Here is a 27,911-nt window from a genome sequence, read left to right as displayed (position 1 = left end):
CGAGAAGCAGATGAGCTTCCTTTGGGGTCCCAGGGTTGCTAGTACCAATGAACCCTAGGGCCCTCTGCCCAGAGGAGTGAGCAGAACAAATCCAGAGTGAGTTGGTAGTAACAAGTCCACAAACATATTCTTTCAAGAAAAACCTCAGGCTATGATGAAATGAAAACAAAGTACTTCAATTAAAGAGACAAACAAAAGATGGGGAAATGAATCAATCCTTGAAGTTCTCAGAGCTTTAATCTTACTGTTTTGGCCTTTATATATCTTGAGATCACTCGGGAAATAGTGATGCAAAACCGCAGCAGCTTTTTTCAGCAATTCCGCATCAGAATCAGTAGCGTTTTGTTCAGCATAGACCTGACAACATTATACCATGCCTTTAGCAACAGGCTGCAAATAAAACTACATTATATGAACTTACAGGGAGATATTTTAATAGCTTGCTTTTTTCATCAAAACAGTAAACAACGGTTTAAAGAATTATGACCCAAATACATCTTCTAGTGTTAGCTAAGTGCAAGTAGGAGTTGCGAGCAATAAACAACAGCAATAAAATAATAAAACTTAATGAAAAAGTCTCTGCCTCAGTCTTCATTCAAAACAAAAATATAAACCACATCAAACTACTATCCAGACAATTATCAGTTAATCTTGAGCCGCTGGGCTCCTTCCTGAGGCCCTTATTTATTTTTTTTACTCAGCAAACTCTGATGGATGAATAAAAATAAATGAGAGCTGCAAACATGGACACAATGTGCCTGGAAAGATCCATAATGATTCCTTATTTCTGGTGCTGAAGTGAAAAGAGAGAGGGAACAAAGGGGAATATAAGTGATACAGTTGCCTCAACGTTATGTTTAAAAGCACATCAGCAGTAGAGGGTGTCACAGATGGCAGACTGAAGAAAAAGAACATTGCTTCCATAAATCATAAAAAGTTATAAGCTATACCTTCACTCATCATTGATAACACTGAACGAAGCAGAGAATAAGACATGTTTGTATTTTTCTACCCACATAAAAATAGCTTTGTGCCAAAAAGCCCTTTCATTATGTTTGTCTCCTTTAGGTAAAGATACCTTTTAAGGTATTTGGGCCATAAAAGAGTACATACAAAAAGACTGATGCCAGTTTCAAAGTTATTTTTGTAACTGCTGAAGAAAAGACATATTCTGATCTAACACTGTGTTTATATTTCTATGGAAGTCCAATAAAAATATCATATTAAAGTAACGTGCATTTATCTTAATGCCAATTATTCTTAGAGCCTAAAATAAAGTGTTTTGATGGATTAATGACATAGTCATAGAACTGAGATATCTATTCACAGTTATTTTTAAATGGTGTGTGAAAATCACTTTAAATAGTCAATCTTAAATGAAGGGAGTCTGTAAATCATCATGCTTCTGCATGCAAGCAAAACTGATTGGCTTAGTTCTGCCATTCCTGAACTTTCATTAACACTTATCGTGTTGGAAACTTAGTGCCCTTGATCTGAGGAGGGGGAGAGCCCTTTTCCATTGGTATGTGAAGGATGCCAGGAACAAAAAAGAAATATTTAGGGCAGTTAGGAATGCTTATTATGCAGGTGGGAACTGGCATCGCTGTTACTTCTACACATAGATACATTTTTTTTAAATAGAAAATTTTTCTAGAAGCCACAAAAGAGCTTCTGGGAAGTCTACTAAGTTAAACAGAGTTTCCATTTCTCATCAGCTTTATCTCACTGTGGTTTGGACAATGTTGGGGGAAAAAGATGTTCCGTGAATTGGCAGATTTTTACTGTTGGCAAATGGAGCAGAATGAGAGATCCATCATCAGGCCTTTAAACAAAAAGCTAATGATCATTTTTACTTAATCGAACTCATACAAGCAAGAGATGCAAAGTTATTCACAGCTAAGTTTTAAAATGGTATATCCATTCCCAATTGACATGCTCTGCTTTGCTGAAGATGCAAAAAACTTAATGCTCATTTTAGCTTACCTGACATTTGAGTGAGAAACTCCTGCAAACCATTTAGTAAGCAGCCAGCCAAATCACTGTAATAGGAGGATTTTAGTTTCTGACCCTTTTCTTTGTTTTTTATCAATTCACCATAAATAAATTCTGACAGGACTTTTCTTTCGTAGAAATGAAGCTTGCATCTAATCTTTGTCACAGTGATTTTCAGACCTAACACCTTGTAGAGCTGCTAGAGAAGTTAATGCACTTAAAGGGGGTGGGGAAATGGGCTACTGAGGACAAAAGGAACACTGACAAAGTAACATCAGTAAAATATGCTTTATCCCATTCAGTTTGAATGTTGTATACATTTTGTTTCATTCGCAATAATTGAACAGCAGGCAGGCTGAGCTGTTAAAAAGAACTTTATTGAACATGTATAGAGGCCAGTGTTACATGTGGAGAGGCTTGCACTTCTCTGGTGCAGCTGTAGCCATCAGTTCTCATTCCTTTGCACTAGGTTTCACAGATCTCCGCAGAAACCTGAATCTCTCCATCTCTGTTCATTGTACCACGCATTTATATGTGAAACACCTTCCATGGAGATACTGAATAATATTTCAGTGTAGTATTTAGACCTCAGTTGAACTGTTTACTTCAACATGGAGTACTCTGAAGTATGATAATACTTACATACAAGAAGTTTTATTAAAAAGAACATTGCTACAGCTACTAAGCAAAAGGCTAGGAAGTGTCAGACTTGACATTGCCTTTGCAACTTTTAAAATCAGGGCCACAGACTTACATATCATGTAAAAGAAATGATAAAAGTGTTCTAAATCCAAGACTCTGTGCATGAATTACAGCTAAATGAAAAACCAGAAAATGAAACAGAACAAAAAGAAAAGTCAGGTTGCTGCAGTTGCCTGTACAACATGACCCAAATCTTCTCAAGTCAACAGTGGAAGCCTTTTGAAAGGCACTGGCTGAGATCCTAAAGCCACTAGTAGTACCTAATTAATTGATTTGGAAATGTCACTGGTAGGTCCCCTCCAAAATGGTTTACAGCAAAAGAACAAATAAACTTGGACTGCCAGCTATTAAAATAAAAAATGGAAGCTTTTTGTTAAAAAAAATTGTAGGAAATGTGTGTTCAAATTCAAATGGAGAGCAGAATTGTCTCTGTTCATGTTACAACTTAAATTCAGCACTCAGTGACAGAACTAATTCCTGGTAACAGCTGCATCATTTCTGTTTGGCTTCAAAAGGGCTTGAAAGGCTGAGAACTAAGGGCATTTTTACACTGCTCCGACACGCTCTGATTAGAACGCATTGGAGAAGACTCAATTAATGGAATCCAGCGTTCTGCAACCTCTTGTGGATTTAGCAACCCCCTGATTCATAATGGTGGCAGGGATGCTTTAACTAAAGCTTGTGGAATGAGTTTTAGTTAAAGCTCCCCCCCCCCCGGACTATTTTGAAAGATGGGACACTAAATGCATGAGACATTGTGGGCATTTTAATTAGAGTGGCTCCCGAGAGCTACCCCTCACCCCCACCCCAGATGCATGTGTATAGGTGTCCTAAGTTTTTCTCCATACCTGGAAAGTGACCAGAATTTTTATTATGGAACAAGCTATTCCAGAGTGACTTCTGCTTTCCTCTGATTTTTATTCCAGAATCATTTATCCTGAAAAATCTGTTACAATCAATTTCCAAGTTTAGATATATGCATGATGGGCATGTCTAAATGACGAAAAATACATTTGTATTATAACACAATATTTAATATCAAACACCTTAGAGTAGATACGATATTTGTAGTCTTACCTTAATGTGGCAGCTTTTGGTCCTTTGCTGAATTACAAGAATAATCAATATTATATATTAAAGAAATCTATTGTGTTGATAAACATCTTCACTCCAGAAGGTTTTATGCACTCAAGAAATTTTCACCAATTAATTAAATTAGTGAAACAAATGTGTGTTGACAAGCCATTAGAGAAAGCATACATTTTATAATGCAGCCACTGACTGATGGGCCTCACATCTCAGCAGACAGTTGGAAGATTACTTCACACAAGCTGTTATGAATATAGTGTCAAATAAATACACAATAATGTCACGTTGCTGTGAAAGCCTAGCTTCTGCTGTGTTTGGTTGATAAAATGATACACAGAGTCATCTAAATAAATATGGTGTCACCTATGTTAAGAGAAACCACATGGTCTAAATGATGCTGTGTTGTATGCAGTTTCAAAAAATGTCTTTTGGAATAACAATCAACAGACAATAATGTTTAACAGTTTGTAAACAAACAGATGCTTAGAAATACAGTCCAACTCAGAGCCTTGCAGAAAATGATTCAGAAGTTGGCAATAAAAATGTGTTATAATACATTGATACAGGCTACAAGAAGAACCTCTTCCAGTAGATTAGTCTCCATTTCTGGCTTAGTCACAAGTGAATATGTGATGAAGGGTTCTACCTCCCATATTATCAGAGAGACAGTTCTCTTGCAAGACTCAGGTTGCATATGTATTTTGAGCCATTCCATTTTTTTCCTGCAGAAATTCTACTGTGCAACTTAAAAGGGTCCCTAATCCTTTTGTGCTTGATCCCCTTAGTGAGTGTTTGGAATGTGAAAGAAATGCAAGACTGGTACCCCACGATGGCAACGAGAAGAGTTAGAAATACCTGCTGCAGAACAGATGTCAATGAAAACACTGTGTGTAATCCCACTCTGTATACTAGTTCTGACTTCAAGTGAATGTGTTCAAAGTCGTCTCCAGTCAATCAGGCTGAAGCTTTTCTAAGCCACTTAATAAAGTGTGATTCTTCAGCAAAAGTAAAATGAGCATTCCCATCAGCCAGTTCAGATTTCCCTCTCTGTGAAGAACCGGATGAGTTCACGCCCAAAATTATAGAATGCTAAGAAGTGAATTAGGAAAGCCAATTCCAAACTCTTTTATTTTAACAACAGGGTGCCTTCTGTTGCTGATGTAATAAACCTAAATAATAGGTGTTGCCTAACAGCTGTTATTACACTACATGGGCTGCTGGACCAGCAGGGAATTGTTCATATGAACTGAAATTAAATTGGTTTTCTAGATTTCTATTTCAGTCAGAGTGTTAGTTTGTTATAAATTAAGTTTTGTTTTAAGCACCTTTCCTTATTTGAGTTAAAAGGGGCCTCACATACAGTTCTGACCATGAAACAAAAGGAATTGTGAACCTAAAGCTTGTTGCTGAAAGTGTTCAGCAGCCACTTTCTAATTTTAGCATGTTACAAATGTTATGGAGAATGTTTTGAGAGTCTAATGAATCTGGTGCTGATTTGATGTAATAATGTATATATTATAGATATAAATAAATTAGATAAGTATCATTTTTACAGTAAAGTGCCCTGTAGAAGTGAGGCATCGAAGAACTAGATGAGCTGCACAAAGGAATCCATCTGAAGTGCTAAGAACAACTCAATTTCCTAGCAAAAATATAATCCAAATACACTAGCTGGTTCAGTGCTGTATCTCCAAAGCCATGCTGCCTGCCATAATTTGTGATAAAACAAGTAAGGGTAAGAACCTAAATTGGAATCCAGCAAAGTGTGGCCTCCTGCACCTGTGCCATTCTAAAGTCAGAGCCTTTGATAATCTATGGTATATTAGCCCCAACTTCCACATTTTCCACTGCATTTCCTGTGGCTGACTTCAATTGGATTACTTGTGGTAGTCAAGTTAAATATAAAAGTAAATGTATCAGTACTTGTTTGTACACAAAAAGTTGTATTGGTTTAACTATGGCAGTTTAGTTAAAAAGTCATAGCCTTCCTACTAGTGTGAATGCTGTCATATCTGTGTAAAGAAGGACAAATGGTGTTCCATCCATGTGCCAAGGTCTATCCAAGCAGTCACTAGTTGAATTGGTACCTAAATCCCTTTCATGACACTATTAGGAGAGAGAGAATCAGAAAATTCACCGTAAGAGCTAGGGAAGAAGATAAGCAGGCAAAAAGCAATCTAGGAAATCTCCTAGAGATTTCTTAGATTCCTATGCAGATTTCCTGTGCAGACTGTCAGCATCTAACAGATGAAGGAGAGAAAATAAGGGAAATGTGAAATAGGAGAAAATCTGAAATTAGCATAGGAACAATAGGCAAAGTATATCATATACTGCACAGGACTAAAAAGAGAAAGTGGTTATTATATTTTTATTTAATTTTGAAAAACTGGTCACTCCATGGACAGGGTAATATTTCATAAAGACTACTGACTGATTCAAGGACTTTCATACTCCCCTGTTCCCCCTTTTATTGTAGCAGCCTGGCTGTCTCAAGAGAACCTTGCCACATCTGCACCTTACTTATTTCCATGTTGTGGAGGGATTTAATGCTGATCTTAGTAGCACTGGCCAAAGAACAGAGGTGAGTGAGCTGCCATCAGATGATTTCAGTCTCTGATTTTGTGTAATTTGAACAAAAAACTCAATCATTTAAATGCAGCCAGAAGTAAATATTTATAGGGGGATGAAGTTGGCAGGCCAGTGGAGCTCTCACTGCTATGTGAAAGAAGGCTTCACATTTTATAAATGAAGTCTCGCCTGTCTCAGCAAAATAAGAGGTTGCAGGACATACATTCAGATTCTCCTTGTAACTCATTTCACATCTTGACAGGGAAATTTAACAAAAATTCCTCTATTTTGCTTACTTCTCTTTGCATTTACTGTCATATTGTAACACATACTGGAACTAAGAGAAACCTTAGTTTTATTTGAAATCTGGGGTTTGTTTAAATGTGATATGTGACATCTTGCATTAGTAATAATATATTCAGCAATATACTGAGGTCACACGCATTAAACATCGGTATAAAATGTTTTATATTAAGCTCTCAGGAAGAAAAACATACTTGTACTCATTTCCCATTTAGCTATGGGATTCAAAAAATTTTCTAAATAAAATTTAACAACAATAATATTGCAGCAAATGTTATTTAACTATTCCAGTAATGTATATAACAAAATCTGACCCTGCATACAGTACTCAACCAAAACTACCATTGCTTTCTATCAGGTTCTGAGTCTTTTAAACTAGACTGAGGATAATATTAGTTCTTAAGATAATTTATTTTTAGGCTCAAGGTATGGACAGATGAAACAACTACACTACTTTAAAAGGGTGAGGATGGACTTACCTCAGTTGAATCCGCTGTAACTGTTTTGTCTGTCTGCTCTATCTCACCTTGTGTTGAAGCTATAGTGCAATAATTTACCACCTGCTTCATTCAGAGTAAATTATTCTGGTTTATCCTTTTTGTGGTAAAAGAATAGCTATAACAGAGCTGATGAGTCCCCTTCCCTTCAGATTGGTATCTTTTTTCTGTCTGCATCCCCAGTAACATAATTAACTGACAATGCTTAACAACTGTTTCTCTCTTTGGCCTCTGGGGCAGATCTTTAGCTAGTGTAAATCAGTGCAGTCCCAAAGACTTTGTAGAAAACAAGGCACTTGTAGACTGAGTTGAGAAAAACAACATATTTTTTCAGTCCAGTTGGCAATTAAAAAATGTTATTTTGGTTTGAAATAAAAATAAGATTTGAAATTTTGGTCTAACAATTTTTTTAAAATATTCATTTCAGGTTAATCAAAACATTTCATTTTAATTTCAAGCTCTCTATGCTTTCTACCCTGGCACTGAAGGAGGAGTCTTTATACAATTGCTGGCAGGACTGTATAAAGTGATTTCACAGAACTTAACTATCAGTATGCAAAGTCCACTCAGCGTTCCAGTCAAGGAAAAATAATTTTCTTCATATTGTTACTTCTGGTTCAGACAATCCATTTTCTATTTGGCAAGAATGGGCTTTGTCCTGCAGTCAATATACAGGTCTGTACATTTCTCTTGTTGAAGACAATGAATGGTGCGCACATGCAAGTACTACTCGTTTTTTTCCTAGTAAACATATTGCATCTCTAGGTTTTATGCAGAACATTTACTGAAGTCAGGAAAGAGCACTGCTTAAAAATTAATGGAACAACAAAACCCTAGTTATAACTTTTTTTAGGTAGAGAGGGGAAAACAAACAAAAATGTAAGGTAGGTAGTCTAATTTAAAATTAGAAATGACCATCTTGGTATTTGTCACTCCTTTCGATTCTCTCCAGGCTTAAACAGAGACAGGAGTAAAAGCTGGTGCAACTTTGCACTTAGTAAAGGCTTTTGCCATGTGTTAGATAAGACTTATTTCAAAGTTTTTATACAGTTCAAAGTCATCATTAATTCAGTCAGCCCATTTTGTCTTCTCTTATTCTTGCAGATCAACTGCATTTGGAAGAAAAGAAAACTATCCAGAAAAAAATCTAAGCATTGATGTAGCCTACTAAGTATGAATCTTAATTAACAGTGGCTACTTGAATAAATATTGCTGTCCAGACATTACATCAATAAAGGTATTTATCTAAGAGTCTATTCAGAATATTTTATGCTATGCACTGAGATATTAAAGCACTAGCACAACTGAATCAAAGAGGTCCATTTTGCCTATTTAGTCTGCATAAAAGCCACGCAAGGTACTTATTTAACACAAACACTTTGTTAATACCTCCAGGCGTCTTTGTTTTTAAAATTTAGTAACACTTAAGACGTAACCTGCTGTCCATATAACATAACAACAACAATAAAAGTCATTACTATATAACAACAGATACAGATACACTGGAAGTCAGATGATCTGACTCAAAACTTCAGTCAAAACCCATAAGGCCAATGGTAAGTTATCTACCAGTATGGTAGTGTGTAAGATACCACAAAAAATTATAGATATTATCTATATCCCCAAGACACAGGTACTCTATAATTTAATGTGACATTCCATGTGTATGCCTATCTCTAACTTATCTGTACTCTTTCATACTATTTCTTTATTGAACTTTAAACTGTGAGTACGGTCTGATCTGAGTGAAGGAAGGTGTGACCATGCAGTGTCCCCAGAGCAAACCAAAGAGGAGAGAATTTTGACAATCAGGTTGTGAACCTGGACCAGTGTGTTTATCTACTGCTGTGCTAGTGCCACCAGTTACTGCCTGAGAGGGAAGAAGAAAGTAGGCTCACAGGTAAGTGAAAGAAAAGTCAGAACTTCTCAGGGGTATAAAGGAAAACACTAGTTAAAAGACTATACTTTGGAGCTGAGAGCAAGAGTTGGACAGGGCACAAGCAATGAAACTCACGAGAGGGCAAGGGGGAGTTGCTAGGTGGAAGGAACTAAATCTTCCTACAAATATAAACATAGGTCAGCTATGTCACTGCAACTGGTGACTGAAAATTAGCTTCTTAAATGCATGAATGTATGGCCATACATGACACAATTTTACTCTCATTAACATCCCATTGATTTCAGTGCACAGGATCTGAGGTGAAAATTTAGCCCCTGAGAAGGTGAAAGCACAGGAGACAACTGGGCAAATGTCCCATCTTTTCACTATCCAGACTTCACCATTGCTTTGGGTATGATCAACATAAAATAGATGACAGACAATTTAATCTATGTGTGAACTGCTTCAGCTATTTAATCTTTACGGCAGCACTGGACAGCTTGTGCAGCTGACTCGTTGATGATGCATTGCAAAGAAATGTCACTGGAGTGTGTAAGTCATTCAGCATCCATTCAGCCGCCACTTCTCACAGGCAGCTACAGGGAATATAGATGCAGAGACTTTATTAGAATTTAACCCTCTATGCTGTGGAAACTAGCACAAGAATATAATCTAAAATGACCATGGAATACCATCTATTTATAAATTCAGCACCTATCTTTCAAAGATGAGAGGAGCTCTGTGGAAAATCCTGGCTAGACGTCCTACTATGTGCACAGACATGAAGGCTTGGCTGCCCAAGTTGTAAAAGTTAAAATGTTGGATAATGCACTGTGTTTGCTCCAGAAAAGACTGAACCCTGGGGCTTACAGCTAGGGAATGATGAATTTAATTAATTGGGTGTGTCTATGGGGAATGAAAGGGGTTATTCTTAGGGCATGTCTACACTTGAAACCTTTTGTGGGTTTTGTGTATCTGTGTTAAGTGATTCACAACAAACTGTGGCATTAATAGTATGTGCATCATACATTGTTTTCCCTCATTTAAGTTATTTTTAATTCTAGAATGAAAGCAACAATTTCTCCTGAATTCATCTACTTTTGTTTTGGCCGCATTCCTTTGTTGTTCTGTGCTGTTTCATGTAAGATAACTCATAGCTGGCCATGAATCATTACAGGATAGGCATAGGCAGACTAATGTGCAACTGTAATTGAAATGTTAATTGAAAATGCTAATGCTATGCTTTTGCCTCTGGTCAGCATGGTAAATAAGATGGTGCATCTTCACATTTACCTGGCAAAAGATAAGCCCTTTCAGTCTTAAAGGACCTGGCCTTACTCTGTAGTTTTTGATTCAGATGGGAAGTTTGGTTTTATTTTTTCTATCTATGGCTTCTATTCGTTCTTCCTTTTGGCAGAAGAACCTACACCAGGAACCTAATTTAACAGATCCATACATATACATAGAAAAGGGAGAGGGAAGTGTATTGCAGAATTTTGCAGCACACCTGGAGTCGGCCACTCACACGCTCCCTCTGGCCAAGAGACTGACTTTTCTGCCTCAGTTTCTGTAACTGTAAATAGAGATATTCATCAGCTATTAATATTTATCTACATCAAACACCTATTGTTTGTGATTTTTGCCAAATGATTTTAAGATAAAAACATTGACAATTAGCTAATATGGCTGTGTGAAAGAAAATGACATAAATTATCTTTAAAGCAAAATTGGATTTCACAGATAGAAAAAAAGAGTGCATTTAGCTTATTTGCTCATAACTAGCATTTGCTCATTGAAGAAAGAATTTTAGAAGAAAAATGAATCTGTCACCTTGCTGCTTTCCCACCAGCCAGAAAAGCAACTTTCAGGTACAACAGTTACAAAAATGTTTGCCCCTTGCGCAACGTGGAATAGAGTGGGATCCTGCAGCAAGCTGCACTCCCACTGCCAGAGTTATACAGGTTTCCCTTGCTTTATGCGGGTTCTGTATGTGCAAATTTGCTCTTATGCGATGACCCTTTTCATACCAAACATTCGTTGTATGCAAGGTAAAATCACTCTTATGAAACTGGTGTGGTGGAAGCCCGCAGTGCAGTGCATTGTGGGAGTGATGCACACCAAAATATAGTCTCCTGTGGTGATCTGTGCTCCTCGCTTGTTGTCTGAGACACATTTCTGTAGTTGCCATTCCCATTATGGCTTTGAAGCATCTGCTGGCTTATCTCCTACCCCTCTCCCTGGTCCATCGATGATGCCTTCACTACCCTCTCTTCACACCAACTGAACATTCACCGCCGCCCTGTGCAGGTGTGCACTGTCTGCTGTTGGCGAGTAGCAAAAATATCTTGTAAAAGTGTTAGAAATAGGACTGGGGGTCAGTACAGTTGAGGTCGTGGAACATATTCCTATTTGTTACGTTGTAAAGTAGGTTCCCTTTCTGCAAATTTGAGTTATGTACCATTTTCCAGGAATGCATGTACAGTATAAAATGAGGGAAACCTGTATCTGAAATATAATTGCAGGATTCTTTCTATAAAAGAGCTACCTTTTATAAGTCTGTTTGTTCCTTTCCTTCCCAGGAGTTCTTTCTGCTTAGCTGACTCCTCCTGGCTGCAAAGTCTGAAAAGAGTTCACAGAGGGGCAACAGGATCAGCCTCCCCTTCCCCCCACACCTTTTTTTTCTTGCAGGAAAATACGGTACGAGATTTCATCATGACAAGGCCTGCTTAAATCACTACAAAGAGAAACATAAAACAGATGCACACATATGAAACTCACAAAAATGCCATGTTGCTGGCTTTTGGGGTCAAATACTTTTTTTAAACTATTAAATACAACCAAAGGCATTTAGAACCTGGTACAAATGAGCAGAAGGATTATCTGTGACTTCAGTGGGAGTTCCACTGGGACATCCATCTCTTGTGATTTTTAATTTCTGTGAAAATCTGTGTGAGAAGTCATCACAACACCCCCTCTCCCCACCCTGTTTTACCTTCCTTTGCCACCAGTCACAGGTCACCCAGATTAGCACTTTTCACATAAAAACATTTTTTCTTATTTGAAATGTTAATGTCCTCTTAATAGGAGGTTAAAATCTATCTAATGATAGAATCCCTCAGAGTGTTAATTAAACAGGACAATAATAATCCACCAGTGATTTATAGTGAGCTGGATTACTACTGCATAGTGGTTGGTCTGATAGGCATTTATTGCCTACTTAACCATTTAACTATAACAAAAAAAAAATCATTGTGGTACAAAAGGTGATGAATGTTTCTGCTAAAGTAGTCCATTAAGATGATTCATTAACATTACAAATAGGTCTGTGGCCTGTGTGCCACTTGGTGCCTGTAAAAGTCTGGGAAAGTGAGAGGCATTACCATAGGAAATGCTTCATGCTAAATGAGTGCTGATATCATTTAAAACCAACTTTCTATAGATAATATCACTTTTTTTACATTTTACATTACAAGGTTCAGGGAAGCTTTGTACTTTTCATTTCTTCAAATAGAGAATTTATCTTTCCAAGAGAGAAATACAGGAGGGGAGGTATAATAAAAGTCAAAATGCTTAGACATCCATTTGAGTCTTTCGTATGAGTCTTTGAACTGATGTTACCGGAATGCTGAATCGCTGGTTCCGCCACTGGAGAATGAGAATTAGAGTCATGAGTTATAGCTAAGACAGCTACAACTTTATTAAACACACATAAAATAAAGGCACGATAAATGATCTTTTCAGTTCAAATAACAGCACTGAGTCACGCTGCATAACAGTGAGGGAGAATGCCATTTATAAAAAATACAAAGAATTGAGAGGGGGGGAAAATACTAGAATTGGAGCTGAAATTTTCCCAGGATACCAGAACTAATACACTGATTCCAGGGAATCTTAAAGATCGTAAGTGGCCAGATGCTTAATTTTGTATTCCATCTAAAAAATAACACTAAATTTGAAAGCATCACAGATGCTGTAAACATACTTTGACTGGAGCTGTGCTTCACACTTAGTATCAAACATAGCTACCCTCAACCTACTTTGTACATCTTTTGGCCATATTTTGCCCTCTTGTTCATTTTAGGTAGATGATTTGTTGCCCATACACAGTAGTTCTATTCTTCAGATGCGACAACTGGTTTCAACATTAGCTGATTTCACTGAAAGTAAAGCTTGTCAAAGTGAAGTATTTTTTTCAACAAAACTTCAATAAGAGAGTTGTAGTCCCCTGCTCTCAGTCAGGGACACACAGCTGTTCTTCTACTTCCAAGGTGAGACCACTAACGACTGTGCTTTAGAACAACATTATGCATCCATGAAGAAATTACCGCCAAGTAAGGCAGGGTGTGAACTTACAGCATGTAAAGCATGCTACAGGTAGAGCCACTACAGCATGTTAAGGTTAGGGTGACAATATTTCCTGAGTCTAAAAACAGGTCGTTTTGCTACCACCCAGCTCTCCAGTATGCTTGGCTGTCTTTGAGCTCAGGTTCAGCTGAACATACCAGAAAGTGAGGGGGTGACGGGTATAGACTGATGGTGTGTGTGACTCTGTGTGCGTGTGAGGTGAAGAGTGGCTCAGAACAGACTTGAACCTGAAAACAACTGAAAGGTCTAATTTTTATTCTAATGCAAAACTGAAATAAAATGTCAACATTTTGATTCTTTTTTTTTTTTAACAAAATTAATTCTTTCTCTGGGCAATCCTAACTCTCAGCACTTTTAAGTCTACTTTGCAGGTCATTTTTCTCCTTAGCATGACTCTGCTGAAACTTTGGGAAGTTGCAGACAAGTTTATTTCTCTTACATATGCTTTGATTTGTTACGTATTAATCAGTATATTTACACTGAATGTTAAGAGTCTTAGACACTGCAAATAGGCTTTTATATGAATCAGAATATATACAAATATATGAATAAAAATATCTTTTCATATAGCTCCTAAAGATGAGCACTGCCCCACGAGTCAAATAATTACATAAAATATACTATAGCTGACATTAACATGGTAACAAAGCTATTTGTTCATTTTGTTTTGAATAGCTTAATTCTCTCAAGCTGCTGTAGATGAGTAAGGTGTTTTAGCAATCTATCTCCCTGGAATTCCCAAGCAGAGAGTCTTTGAAGCAACAGCCAGCAAATTTCAACCAGTTGTAGTCCACCCTTTACAAGAAAAATCAGAGTGCTGACTTTGAAGAAAACCAGACACGTGACACATAATGAGAATATTTCATCCTTGAAACCAAATAGGTGTCACACAGATTACATGCACACACCTACACGAAACAACATAAAATTCATAAAACAGAAGGATATACCTCATATAGCAATGCCACCCTGCACTGAAGAACAGTGATTTGCAAAGGCCCAGTTCACAGATGTCCTACGTTCAAATTATCCCATGCATAAAACTGATACAGTACTGTAATACTCTTCAATTCCTCAAACCAGAAATGCAGCTTACAAGTGAGTGGGGCAAACAAGTCAGAACTATATTTTCTTCTCTGCTTGCCATATCACTTTCCAAAACAACGCTACAAGCTTCAGTGCTGGTCAATTCTACCAAATTACTCCTCTGTCTTGGGTGACCCTCATGCACTGGGCATATCCAGTTCATTTTCCTGATATTGCCTAAAGGCCCAATATTACTATGCACTCTTCCTATCAACTGTCATTTTACATTGTATCCCCAGTTATCCCCTTAGCTCTGTCATAACCTCACTGGTGTTAGAAGATGCTGTGAATCTGCCCAGGACATGTCAGAAACTGTTCCGCAGAATAAAATGAATGTTCTTGTTCCATCTTTCATCATGATCTTTTACAAGCTGTTTCAACTAACCCATGCAGGTAGCAGTGTTCTATTTATATCAGTATGGGCCTGTACTGTCTGACCTACTATCACTTCCTATTTACATACACGGAAGAAATTCTATAAATAGGTTTTAGATTTAATGAAAGATCTTCTGTTCTATTGTTCAGATATATTTAGGACATCAAAATAAAAAAAAAATTAATCACAAAGTAATTCATAACCTCCATAACCCTCAATTGCATGAAGACACACTCTTTATGGAACTATACTCATACAGAGTATCCTCTGAGAATATGTGCTTGGCCTTTAGTGGTGAAGACCATCGTTCTGTCTTGGATTTTTCTAAAGTTGAACAGAAGAAACCTGGGAGCTTTGTGCAAAACTTGCCTCTACCTCATTATGCAGAGAACCATATCCCCAAAGGAAGAATTTAATTCCAAATATAAATGCAAGGATCTCCAAAATCTTAGCTCCTTTGGGACTTAACTTTTGCCCTTTCCTGGAGGGTGGGCTCCACACACCTCCCCCCACTTTTTACTCAAAATGTAGGCAGAATATGGAAGAATCTGTTTGAGTCCCTTAATTCATATTAAACAAACAAACAAAACTACCCCAACATTTAGACTGTGTTATAAGATACTAATTGTTTAAATGTATGCTTTTAAATTATCTCAGGTGCCTTGGAAAACAAACAACAACAACAACAGATTCTCTCTTGTGGTTGGACCACCAAAGCGGAGTGGAGTGCAGTAACTCTCAGAGCGTTTCTGCCCCATGTTCTGCTCTGCTTGTCCTTTTGAAAGGGGTCTCAATGAGGAGCCTTGTTGAGACCTCCACTGGTGCCACTGTTTATAGAGGGGATCATTAGGAACAGTTTAGTCTGAACAAAAGGGGTTTTGTTCCCATTGTCCTCCTTGCAGTTTGACGTCTTAACTGAAAAATTATCTTAATCGTCTAACAATATATATTTGCCTATGGAGTTCAGAGGACTGTAAAAAAGATTCCGGGTGACTGACGAAAAGATATAATTTATGGTGCAAACCCACTGCATGCTCAACGTTATTTACTTGTCACAAAAGTTTCCTACTAAAAAAATCTACAGGAACATCCACAGCAGTAGCTACAGCTTTGGTCTCATGACACTGTAGGATTATATTTGTGCGATCGGGATTGCAGCATAATCCAACTCAACAAACAAACAAACACCTTCTGAAGCATTCTAACAGTAGACTAGTCTCCTCCTTTACTTTGCTAACAGGATAGTTTAGGTTAGCTCCGCAGCCAGTGTACATTCATGTAAATACATTGACATGAATGGAGTGAGGCCAATTTACACCAGCAGAGCATCTGGCCAATTCATATTATTTTAAAAACTTCCAGTGTAAACCTTGTGGTTAATGATCTTCTGCTGCTGGATCTTTGGAAGATTGCTTCATGCGGCCACTTGTACTGTGGCAAACCTTCTTCCTGAATCAGAGGGAGCTGGAACATTCCCTAAACCATGGAGAACTGGGGCCAAAGCATAATCATTTGTGTAATTCTGGAGGGGATTTTTGTGGCCAGGGCTATAGAAAAATCAAATGAATTCCTGACTTCAGTCTACTTTCAGATAAGTTCACAGACTCTATAGAAACAACTGCATATTTAGAAAACGTTATTTTAGAAACAGGATCAGAGAAAAATGCACGTTATATCCCTTCAGCTCTGCAACCCAACGCAGCTCAAAAAGCTGGCAGCTCAGAATTCACTGCCAGGTAGAGTAGCTTTAATATGTATTCAAAATAAACCATTAAAATCACTGTTTCTATGGGAATGAAACATTAATCAAATAGAATTTGATAGTGAATGGAGATAACATTGGGCCAAATCCTGGCTCCTGCGTGCTCATACGCGCAAGCAAAATAAACCTCCACCAGAAGAGAAAATGTGGGGTGCAGTTGTTGCATATAAACCTGCCCTGCAATATCCAGAGCCTTGAGTGACCCCTTGCTTCATCAGCAGAGGGTTTTAAGGCTCAGAGCGTAGTATATATGACTTAGCATACACACCCCAATTTTCCATGCAACCTTCCCTGCTAAGATTACTAACGCCTGTGGCATGAGCCGTTTGTAGCAGCTGTGCAGAGGTTATGCAAGCACTTATGTACCAGTTGGAATAGAGGAACAAAATAAAGGTTCTTTTGAGGTATTACTTTGCACCTGCCTGGACAGCAAAAGTGAAGGCATCCAGCATTTGGCCCATTGTGTTTTGCAAGTCAGAGCCAGTTATTGCTGTAAACCCCTGAGAACAAAGGTCAGGTTTCAAAGTAAATCTGCACATAACTGCCTGGAAAAGGTATAATTATTCCATTTGCAGTGATTACCAAAAGTAAATGACTAAAAATATATATTTTTTTAATTATATGACTTAAATATAAATATAAATAAAAAGATTACTTAGCAAATTGAGGCAAATTTTCAAAAGGATCACAATGTAGCCTATGACTGTAAGTAACAATCTGTTACATGAAAGCAATGCCTGCACATTTTTTTAGCAAGTGTGAGACTCAGGTTTTGGATGCAGAGACTGGGTTTTTGCACATAACATCACATTTTTGCCATTGTTGCAAAAATATAGCCAAAAGAGTGTATACATAATCTTCTGAGACTGCAAAATTATAGATGAAATGGTAGGAGTTACTTTGGCAAGTCTGGGCCTCTAAGTACTTGCACGATAAGTTCTTTTAAAAAAAAAGAAAAACATTTTTGTTAATTTATTAGAGCAACTGCAATTACTTTACTATAAAAACTTGATAGTGATTTTGTGAACTTCTATCCCAGCCTTACAAATTTGTGACTAAATTCTGCTTGTTTTATGAATGCAGTTTGCACCACTTAGGATTTGCTCCTGAAGAACTGTTTTAGTTTTGGAATTCAGAAGTTACCACATCTGAATCATTAAAAATAATTTCTTACTAACAATTATTATTCAATTTTCCAAAAGTAGTAGATTCATCTTTCAAGTCTGAATGTACAACTTCTATGACTGTTTCTTCTCTGACTAGAAGAGGCCAGGGCAATGAGAGCCATTGTTTAATTTTTATAATATACTTAGTTAAGTCCAATCCAGATCAGTTCAAATTCTTGGAACAGTGCTAACATTTGGCTTATCCATAATGTGATTATTTTCACACTGACGAATGCATTTACGACAATGCTGTTAAGGAGAGTGAATAGAAACTTTGAGAAGTATAATCCAATATGACATAATACAATATGCAAGTTGTTTGTATAATCTTATAAAAATAAGGCTTTTCTTTAGATGAGAGTCACAGATGGGGAGGGTCCCACCAAATCCAGATTAGATGGCATGCAGAAGATGCTGATCATGCAGTCATCGCTGAAAAGATTCCCCAGATGCATGCATTTTAGTGCAGCCCTTGGAGAGACAAAGGAAGGATACTCTGAGGGACTGGTTGTACACATCAGATAGGCGTGAAAAGAGAAAGTATAAAAGACACAAAGGTAACAATTAGGAGGGAGAAGAATAAATAGCTTTAACGTTATTCAGAATAAAAGAAGGAAGACAGGATGCTTTGGGTCCAATCTTTAAGTTAAGCATGAAACCATTTGTGTAACCTGAACATACATTTACTTCATTTAGGGTAATCTTGCATACTGACGACCTGAATGAGCCACCGGTATGCATCTGGCAATTTGGATGCATGACCATGACAACAATGCATACAAATTAGGCACATGCAATTGCACACAAATCGTGTATACTTTATTTGTTTTAGAAGTGGACCCTTTATTTCTAAACTACTCACTTCCATCCAGCAACAGTGCATGTATTTCTACATAAGCACAAATAATACCTACTAGACAAATCATACACATGCAAAATACTAAGATACCCAAAAGATGAAAACAGAAGCGCTCTGTTATTTTTTTAAAGAAATCATCTGAAACAGCTACCGCCAACATCCAGGTATTGCTTCATCATCAGCACTCAGCTCTCCTTCTCTGACACGGAGCAGGAGGAGGAGGAGGAGAAGAAGGAGTGGATGTCAGTTAAGAGGAAAAACTGGTTTCTTAATCGACCTGGGAGAGAAGAGAAAGAGGGTGATGACATGGGGTTGCCAATATTTTCAGTAATTTGTCTACAGTACTTGGGAGCTGACCCTGAGAGCACCAATAAGTGAGGTCAAGCAGTATGCAAAATATGATGGAAGAAACATTATAATCAGAAATGATGGCATAGACAATATCCTCTAATTGCAGCATGTGTGTGTAAAATCCATGTCTGCAGCTAAATGTTGACCACATCTCACTCTATACTCCATCGTGCTATATTGTACACAGCGGGACATACTCTGCTCTTGGTTGCACTCAGCAGCCTCACCAAAGTCAACATGTAATTGAGAAATTAATTCTCTAAGACAGTAGTTTTCAACCTGTGTTCCACGGACCTCTGGGGGTCTGCAGACTATATCTAAGGGGTCCAGGAAAGATGACTGCGATCAGTCAGAAATGTGTGAATCCCCACACTTACCATTCAAAGTGGTCTGCACTGCCATTAAATTTTTTTAGGGGTCTGCAAATGAAAAAAGGTTGAAAACTACTGCTCTAAGAGTGTTTTTCAAGAGTGGTTTTTTGCCCTTCTCAACCCTCACTCACAAAGAATGCCTCTGGCACCTGGTATATAACAGTGGCCAACTCAGTCTTAGGCATATCTGTCATGTATCTATTTCAGCAGATTGTATTTAGCAGTCTGTCTCAACAATCACAAGCCAGACATTTTTGTAGAACAGTGCGTGGAGAAATTACCTGCAGCAGCTTCAAAGAAAAAGTTTGGTTCTCTGATACTTATAATAATCCCCTTTCATAAAAAGTTTATTGCTTATGCCAGATCCCACAATATCCTCTCTCTGCTTGATTCTGAGCCTCTGTCAAACCAGGTATGATGGTCCACAGTTTAGGCCAGGAAGTAAAGAATAAAGCCATACAAAACAGCAATGAAAAAGATTATTAAAAAATTGGATCCATTTCCATTCAAGTGTGAGAGACAGCCCTGTCACTCACTACACCTGGGGAAAGGACAAGATTAAGCTGATACACTGCTTGATCTTAACCCTCCCACCCCCCAAGGCAACTTAACCAACTGAAGCTAGGGGGAAGTTAAGTAGGGAATGAAGAATCATAACTAGAACCAGAAGAACCTGCCAAACCAAGAAGTCTCAAAATTTGTCTCCCATAAACAATGACACAATCAATCCCAGAAATCAGCTACCTGAAGATTTTCGCAGAGCCCAAATCTCCCAGTTCAGAAGAACTGCGTATCTTCTCTTTCCCCCAAACAAGCAGTGCTTTTTAAGGGGACTCTGTTATCTTGAAAATTGCCCTATATATGGTTTCTGGAAATATACCCGCTCTTAAGGCTCCTTGTCCATTTCTATAATCTTTATTGTATAGCATTTTAATTTCAATATGTTTTTCTCCCAGGTTTGTTGGGTGAAAGGCCTGCACACAAGGAAACAGCAGGAGGAATGGACCAGAGGGGAGAGACTAGGCCCAAGTCACTGTCAAATACACTGAGGAAACAAAACACCGTTTTTGTGTTGAAAACCATGCCAGTTATACGTTTTCGAACAGGAAGGCCACAATTCTTAGCAATGTTTTGGCATTACCACTTAGGAACAAATCCAGGGTTTGTACAAACGATGATATACAAAATAAGCTGGTATTGTATTATTGTACGCAGTTGCAATCCCAGCTAATTCATGTGAAAGGACTCTAGAAGGGTCCTTCTGGATACTATGATGGTATATCTATATTACCACTATCTTAGACACTTCTATGGATAGCATCACCGTAGTACCTGAGTGACTCACAATACTTAAATATATGTAGCCTTACCAGTCTATGAGCCAGGGAAATACTAGTATTCCCATTTTAGGATAGAGAAGGGAAGCATAGAAAGGTTAAATGATAGGCTAAGGTCACATAAGGGATTGGTGGCAGAGCAGGGAATTGGACAAGGCTTTTCTAGCACACACCTGAAGCTTTAAATTATGGCTCCTGTTTGTATGGGGAGCCAGCAAGAGATGACTGGGCAAATCACCTGACACCTCTGGTCCTTCTCCTGCTCCCCAGGCAGGCTGGTGGTGCTTCTCCAGAGCTATAAAAGATTATTGCCACCCCTTTGAAAAGCAGCAGAAGAATGAGGAAGGGGCTGGCAGCTAGATTCTTCCCCTTTCTCACTGTAGTCTAAAGATGGACCCCTCCAGTTCTGTCTCTCACTTTCTCCTCTGTTAAAAAGCGGAGTGCCTCCTTCACCGGGCTCTTATAACAAGCTACTTGCTGTTTGCACAACTGGTCTGTATAAACATGGAGTGTTCTTTTATTGTAGCCAGCGTGGGCCTTTGTCAGGAAGGGCAGCATATAAATTGGCATTGTATAAACTGAATAAATAAATACAAATGAATAACTATTTGTTTTTGGGTGCAGAAGGCAGGTGGGACCAGGTGTTCAGACTTCTGGGCATGGCAGGCTCATCAGGAAGCATCAGAGGCTATGAGTGTGTCAAGGCAATGGAAACAACCTCTTTTCCCTCCTCTCCTTTCTGTCTTCCCGCCAGGGCTGAATCAAAAAATCAACATATAGTCTGAATTATTTCCGGTCCTTTCCTTTCAAGAGATTACTGCTGAATGCTGTCATTTATTTCTCCTTTGTGTTACGGCAGAGCTGGCAGGGCTCAGCCAGGATTGGGCTCTATTCTTCCAGACCTTGTAGGGACACTTGGTAAGAGACAGCCCCTGCTCCAAAGGGCTGATAACCCCATCTTAGACAAGATGCAACAAGTGAGTGTAGCTAACAATGGAAGAAAAAAAGAGGGGAGGAGATGAGAGGGAGACAGGCTGTGACCACCACTAGCTGTGTGCACAAACTGATGGGTCTGGGGCTATGTCACTAGTATCCTGTATTGTTTTAAACTTTCACCTATTAACCCATAACCGCCTGGCCTTCTTTAACACTTCTCCACTCACATCCCTCTGACTGCCTGTGGGTACAAGTGACCTTGGGCTACCTTTCCTACTGGTATCATTGCATTTTAAATGCATGTATTGGTCTTTTGCCTTCTGGGCAGGCTCTGCCCCACTGCACTTAGTTTATTTTGTTTTATACTTGCATGCCCTCCCCTCCACAAAACAGCCCTCCCTCAGCACTGCCTTCCCCTTAATCATGTTTACATTAATTTAACTACTTGGGAATGGCTCACCCTTTCTTCTAAGCCAGAAGCCTCCATAAACATCCTGAAAAGCAACCTGATCAGATGTTCCTCCTCTAGGCAGTAACACGGATTTTCTTCTCTAAGCAGTTTGGAGAGAGAGAGGGAGCAGAGAGCAAGCGAGGGAGGGTGTTGAGTTGTGCTGCCTGCTCCTCCCACCAGATACAACCTCCTGCTGCCTGTCTGTAAAGCAGCATTTCAAACACTTGTGAGAAGTGAAGAGGGAGAGAGAGAGAGGGAGAAATCAGACCCTAAAGGAAGAGGGGAAAGGGAGTGGAAAGCACCACTCAGGAGTGATCTTTGCTATTTATCTCATGGATTTTACAAACTAAACCACCTCCCCCCCCAGAGGCAAACTTTTATCATGAGTTTGCTGAAGCCTGAGCTGCAGGGCTGCCCTCTAGCCAAGTGATCAGAGCTTTGCGGGGCAGGCACTTTCCCCCTCTCCAGCTGTCTTTCATGGTAAAGTATTTATTCCTGCTCAGCAGCCCCGTGGATCTCTTCATCTCCCCTCCGTGCAGGAGAGATGCGCGCCGCGTGGCCCGGGCAGCCTGCCTCCCGGCTGCTGGTCCTCTCCTGCTTGTGGCTGCGCTGCATCCTGGCGGACTTCACCTTGGACAATGAGGTGCACTCCAGCTTCATCCACCGGCGGCTGCGGAGCCAGGAGCGCCGGGAGATGCAGCGGGAGATCCTCTCCATCCTGGGCTTGCCGCACCGGCCCCGGCCCCATCTGCACGGCAAGCAGAACTCAGCCCCCATGTTCATGCTGGACCTCTACAATGCCATGTCGGTGGAGGAGGCGGCGGGGGCGGCGGGGGAGGAGGGAGAGGGCTTCTCCTACCCTTACAAGCCCATCTTCAGTACCCAGGGCCCCCCCCTGGCCAGCCTGCAGGACAGCAACTTCCTCACCGAGGCAGACATGGTCATGAGCTTCGTGAACCTGGGTGAGTGTCCGAGCCCAGCCCGGGGCAGCCTGCACAGGGGCAAAGGATCTGAGTTTGGGGCCAGTGTCTGGAGTGGGATGGGGTGGGAGGAAGCTGGTTTCTCTGCTGGCAAAAGCGAAGAGATGGACCCAATGGCACCAGAGCCTCTGGTGAGGACAGGAGAGAATGGGCTGTGGTGGGGCAGGTAGCAGCAAGGGGCGCACATGACCCTGCTGGCAGGTGGCTTTGAGCAGGGCAGGGGAAGGAAGTGGCTCTAGATCCAGCCTTTCTTGCAGTGTGAATTTAAGTGTCAGGAGGTTTGGAAATCAGCTGGAAAGGGCTCTGAACCTGTCCTATGAGTAGGACTTTTACTGTGCCCCATCAGATCTCATCCGGCCTGCTCCCTCCTTGCTCCTCCACACTGGATGAGTTACCTTGCAGAATCCACGAGGGAGTGGACCTGTACAGGACCTCTACAGTGGCTCTGTCTGGCTTCTTGCACCACCAAGGAAGATGTGAAGCCAACAAAAGACCTTGGATTGCAGCATAGTTCAAAGCCCGAGCTTGGAATCATGTGGATGATCACAATGCCACCGGAGCCGCTTAAGTGGACAGACCCCAGTAGAGTGGCCAAGGCAGCCTTAACTAGATTGAGAGGGCCAAGCTGCTGGAGTCTGTTTTCTTAATGGCTTGAGAAGGATTCCAGGGTAAATCCTTATTTACTCCTGCAGCTCTTTCTAGTGACCCCAGCTGAGGCAAGCTAATGTGCTTCCTTTCACACACACATGTGGATGGGTTTATGCAAATGATGTGAAAGTTGCCAGGCTTTGTATGCAGCTCACTGACCTGCTTTAATTGGATGCCGCAGTTTGCTGATATCCTCCTGATTTCTATTCGTTGGCTATAGATTGCACACCCTTTTGGACTTACTCAGCCGGATTTGAGTAAAATGCTGTCAGGACAAGCATTCTATTTTAAATATATAATTATAGGTCCCAGTTCACTGTATCTAGTTTTAGCCCTCATCACGTGTGGCTCTGAAACCACCACATGTACAGATTGGGTGCCTGCAAATTCAAGTCAAAATCTGAATGATAATTTCAGAGCAGGGTTGACTCAAACTTTGCCTAAATGAGGGGCCATTTGCAAGGGGTGAGAAGGATGCACCTGAGATGCATGAAATGGTACAGATGGCAGATGCCCCCATCTTAAATCCTGTAATAAATCTGCCATCACCTAGAATTTCCTGGTTATCACTTGGAGCTTCATGGTGGCAACAGGCATTGTGCAATAGTTGTCCTTCCCCTAGCACTATGGGCTAAAGGAGAAGTACCAGTAGCTGTATAGACTTTATGACACACACATATGTGAATAGCTGTGATCATATACAGTAGCCAACCTCAGTCCAATCCTGAAGTGATACTTGGCAATGGAGCACTGCATGCTGAGATCTCAAGTTTCAATGGAATTGCATCTCCATATTAAATACCATAAGCCTCACTGGTAGGACTCTACAACTGGCCCAGAGGCTGTACTCTTTTCAGACTGCTAATATAGTCCATTTGGAAGTATAATGCTTGTCTAATGTTTTTTCAGTACCTAAGCCAATTAGCATTGATACATTTTAAAATCAAATATTTGTGCAGCCAGGAGTACCACTGGTGGGCAAATATTTGATTTTCGAGATAAGAGAAATGGTGCTAATATTGCGCTGTGCCTTAGTGTACATATAATGTATGGCCACAGTGCGGAGACATACTGAAAACAAAGGAAATAAACAAAGTTGGCACTTTTAGTTTCTACTGTAAAAGTAGATTCTTTTTGAAAGGGCTGAACATTTAATAGAGTCAACTCCAGATAGTAAGATTTTCCTCCAGGTGAACAATTATATCCTTTGGTTTTTGTGAAGTTAGTTTCAATGTAGATCTCATAAATGCAGCTCTGGGGACCCAGTTCCATGCTCAATAATGTGGGGGAAAGCCATCTTTGAAGGCCGCTGGAGTTTTATGTAAAAGACATTATGGTTTAGCCTCTAAAGTAACTCATTTTGCACAAACATGTTAACTCCAAGTATGATCATAGTGAAATTAGTACAGTTACATTTGTAATTGAGATTTGTTTTCTTGGATGCATCTATCCCATGAATATGAAAGAACATATCAATACAGATTATATATATGTAAATTACACAGGTTACAGTATAACATCAAAATTATGAACTGCATAAAAATGCTGGCTTTTATAATCAGTTTAAAAAGTATGAAAATGTTCTTTCCAAAGTATTTCATTATTATTTAGTTTAATTTCTGCCAGCATGGTTAGTCATTAGTCAAAGCGTAGGCAAGATCCAGTGGTTTTATATAGGCAGGTGGAATTATTACCAACAAGGCACTTTTCAGAGGTTTATCTGTACTGTTTTGTTCCCCTGTCAACAGTGCATGCCAGGACGAGTTTAAAAAGGACATAGATCCATAATAGCTTTCTTCATCACTGTGCACACCTTTCATCCCATTATAGTCATAGTTCTTTCATCTTTTTAGGACAAAGACTTACTTGTTTATGGACTTTTTAATGAATTAGAGTAGGTACTAGCTCACATATATAGCTAAGCACAACACCTGCTTTAGTATGTACAGTTTTCTATGACATTCAGGGAAAATTAGAAGATCTATTGTAGGACTGATATTTTTTTGGAGGTTTTCTACAATGATCCCATTTAAACCAGAACTGAATTGCTAAATGCAGTCTGTATTAAACTGTGTCCTGGTTTTGTAAGAGATACTCTGCAGGCATTGTATTTCACAGGTAGGCTTTTATTACATACTAGAACCAGCACAATGAGGAAGTGTCATAGCATAATAAAATATGCAGCTCAGTAATGGGGGACGTAAATGTAAGTAAAGAAGTCATTAAATCTAAACTTCAGTAAACAAGGTATGTTACTGAAGCCATCCAAACAGTAGTTTACTGATATACTTTTTCTCTTTGTGCATAGCTTTTCATCCATCTAACATAATGGTTTTATTGAGATAAAAAAGTTATATGTTTGATACCAGATTAAAACTTCTGAAAAAAAGAATAATGCTCACTGACTCCTATGGAATTAGAACACAGTTGAATATGCTAAAAAAGTTTATAAAGGACCTTGGCTATTAGGAATGAAAATACATGTGCTTTATTCCAGGGGTAGCTTGAAATAAAAACAAAGCACAAAAAGGATGAAGCAAGCAGCATTATTTGAATGTCTTTACAGTTAACAAGATAAAGAATTAGATTAATTTAACTCAAGGGTTGAAGTCTGTCCTAAATTAACACCAATGCTGCTAGAGATGAGGCAGGAGACTGTTAGGAATGGTATTATGTGCAAATGAAAGTAGAATCTAAATAATGGCCAGGCTTATAACATGTATCATTATAATTTAATTCATCTGGATTTCAGTACAGTCCACATTAAATAAAGTTTCCAAAGGGAACCTCTGAAGAACAGAAAGGTTTTCTGCACAAGTTTAAAGTTCATAAACAGAAACTAGAGAGTAAACATCCATCCCCCAGATTACTTAGAGCTTCTCTTCTAAAAACAATTGGATTGTCTAAGTCCATAGTCTTGACTTGGTAAACAGTCCTGCTTTGAATATTTTTAAAAGCCTCAATACCAGTGATGTGCGATTAGTTAATTTGTTTCATAGTTCATTTTAAAATGAACAAAATTGTTTAATCCTTGAAAAAATAAGAGAAGGGAAAAAAAATAGAAAATTAGTCATTCTTGGAAAGAGTACATGAAAGTGGCTTTTGTTAATGTAAATCAAGAAGCTGAAGAGCCCCCAAGTTTTATTTTATTTCATACCATCTGGATGTCCTTTTTGTTGACAAGTGTTTGGCATAGCGAACCATCACTTTGCCCTTTAATAACAGGCTTTAACACTGTAGGGTATTAGAAAAAGATTCTATAACAGTTAAAAAATTTCCTTCGGGGAATACTTTTATAAAGTGAGCACGGGCTGCAGGCATTTGCAGCTGTAACCTGGCTTGTGTTAAAATTTGGAAGGGGCTGCCTTGCATTCCAGCTCACTACAGGCCTTCACTGGTGTACAGCCAAAGGTTAATATAGATGTCACACAGTTTTTCTTTGGAGAGCCTCAGATATAAGAGTACACGTACAGCTGTGTTTTTAGTAACCCTTTCATAATCACTTCTTTTAAACCTTATTTTCCTGCTTATATAAATCAAAGATTTTCAAGGATATTTGACCTGGATTTGAACTTATTTGATCTTCACGTATTTCCCACTTGAAACAAAGCAGATTAAATGTTGGCCCTGAATGCCTGTTCATGATCACATGGTTTGGTCCATATATTAGGCCAAGCCATCAGATTTTTTTCTCACCTAGCGCTGTTTCAGTAGTTAAGCCTTAACAGGTATGTACTGTGATTATTTTGGACAGTACGCATATAGGCATATTGGTGGTATGAAATCAGCTATGGGAAAAAAGTTTGTAGAAATTGACTTCAACATTGAACTAATGAATTATGGTGACTGAACAACAAATAGCTATCAAGTACAGTATTTGTGGATAGTCCCGGCCAATCCTGGAGGAAATAATTCATTTAGTTCTGGCTTCCCCAACTATAAAATGGAAACTGAGAATAGCTGCTACTTGCACCCCTCAGCAAGGTCAGGGGACAGAGTGCAGCTGACCCACAGCAGATACACAGAGGCTGTGAAAGGGGACAAGAAGACACCCAGTCCCTTCCATTCTCACGTAGTCCCCATCCCAAAGCCTGGTCTTGTACCAATTAGACTGGCAAACCCCTGCTTGCAGGGAGAGGCTTTCATTCTCCCTGTATCCCTTCCAAGGATATACAGCTTTCCTGGGAGCTCAA

At 39.2% G+C, this 27,911-nt stretch overlaps 1 protein-coding gene and 1 long non-coding RNA gene across 2 annotated transcripts in view; one reads left to right on the top strand and one right to left on the bottom strand.

Moving 5' to 3' along the window:
• Positions 1-18,047: 18,047 nt before the first annotated feature.
• LOC109318780 lies at positions 18,048-22,186 on the bottom strand. Its single transcript, XR_002103320.1, has 2 exons — positions 22,100-22,186; positions 18,048-18,921 (listed from the first exon to the last, which is right to left on the bottom strand). It is a non-coding gene; the product is annotated as an uncharacterized LOC109318780 (long non-coding RNA).
• A 147-nt stretch (positions 22,187-22,333) lies between these two features.
• BMP7 (bone morphogenetic protein 7) overlaps positions 22,334-27,911 on the top strand; it is a 54,265-nt gene continuing 48,687 nt past the window's right edge. Inside the window, exon 1 of the mRNA XM_019548171.1 lies at positions 22,334-23,052. Within this exon, the coding sequence (XP_019403716.1) occupies positions 22,635-23,052 (418 nt within the window). The 5' untranslated portion in view covers positions 22,334-22,634. The remainder of the gene's footprint in view (positions 23,053-27,911) is intronic.

Source organism: Crocodylus porosus, unplaced genomic scaffold, assembly GCF_001723895.1.
Source record: "Crocodylus porosus isolate Cpor-Errol unplaced genomic scaffold, CroPor_comp1, whole genome shotgun sequence".
Lineage (NCBI taxonomy): Eukaryota > Metazoa > Chordata > Crocodylia > Crocodylidae > Crocodylus > Crocodylus porosus.
This window is presented reverse-complemented; position numbering and strand designations above follow the sequence as displayed.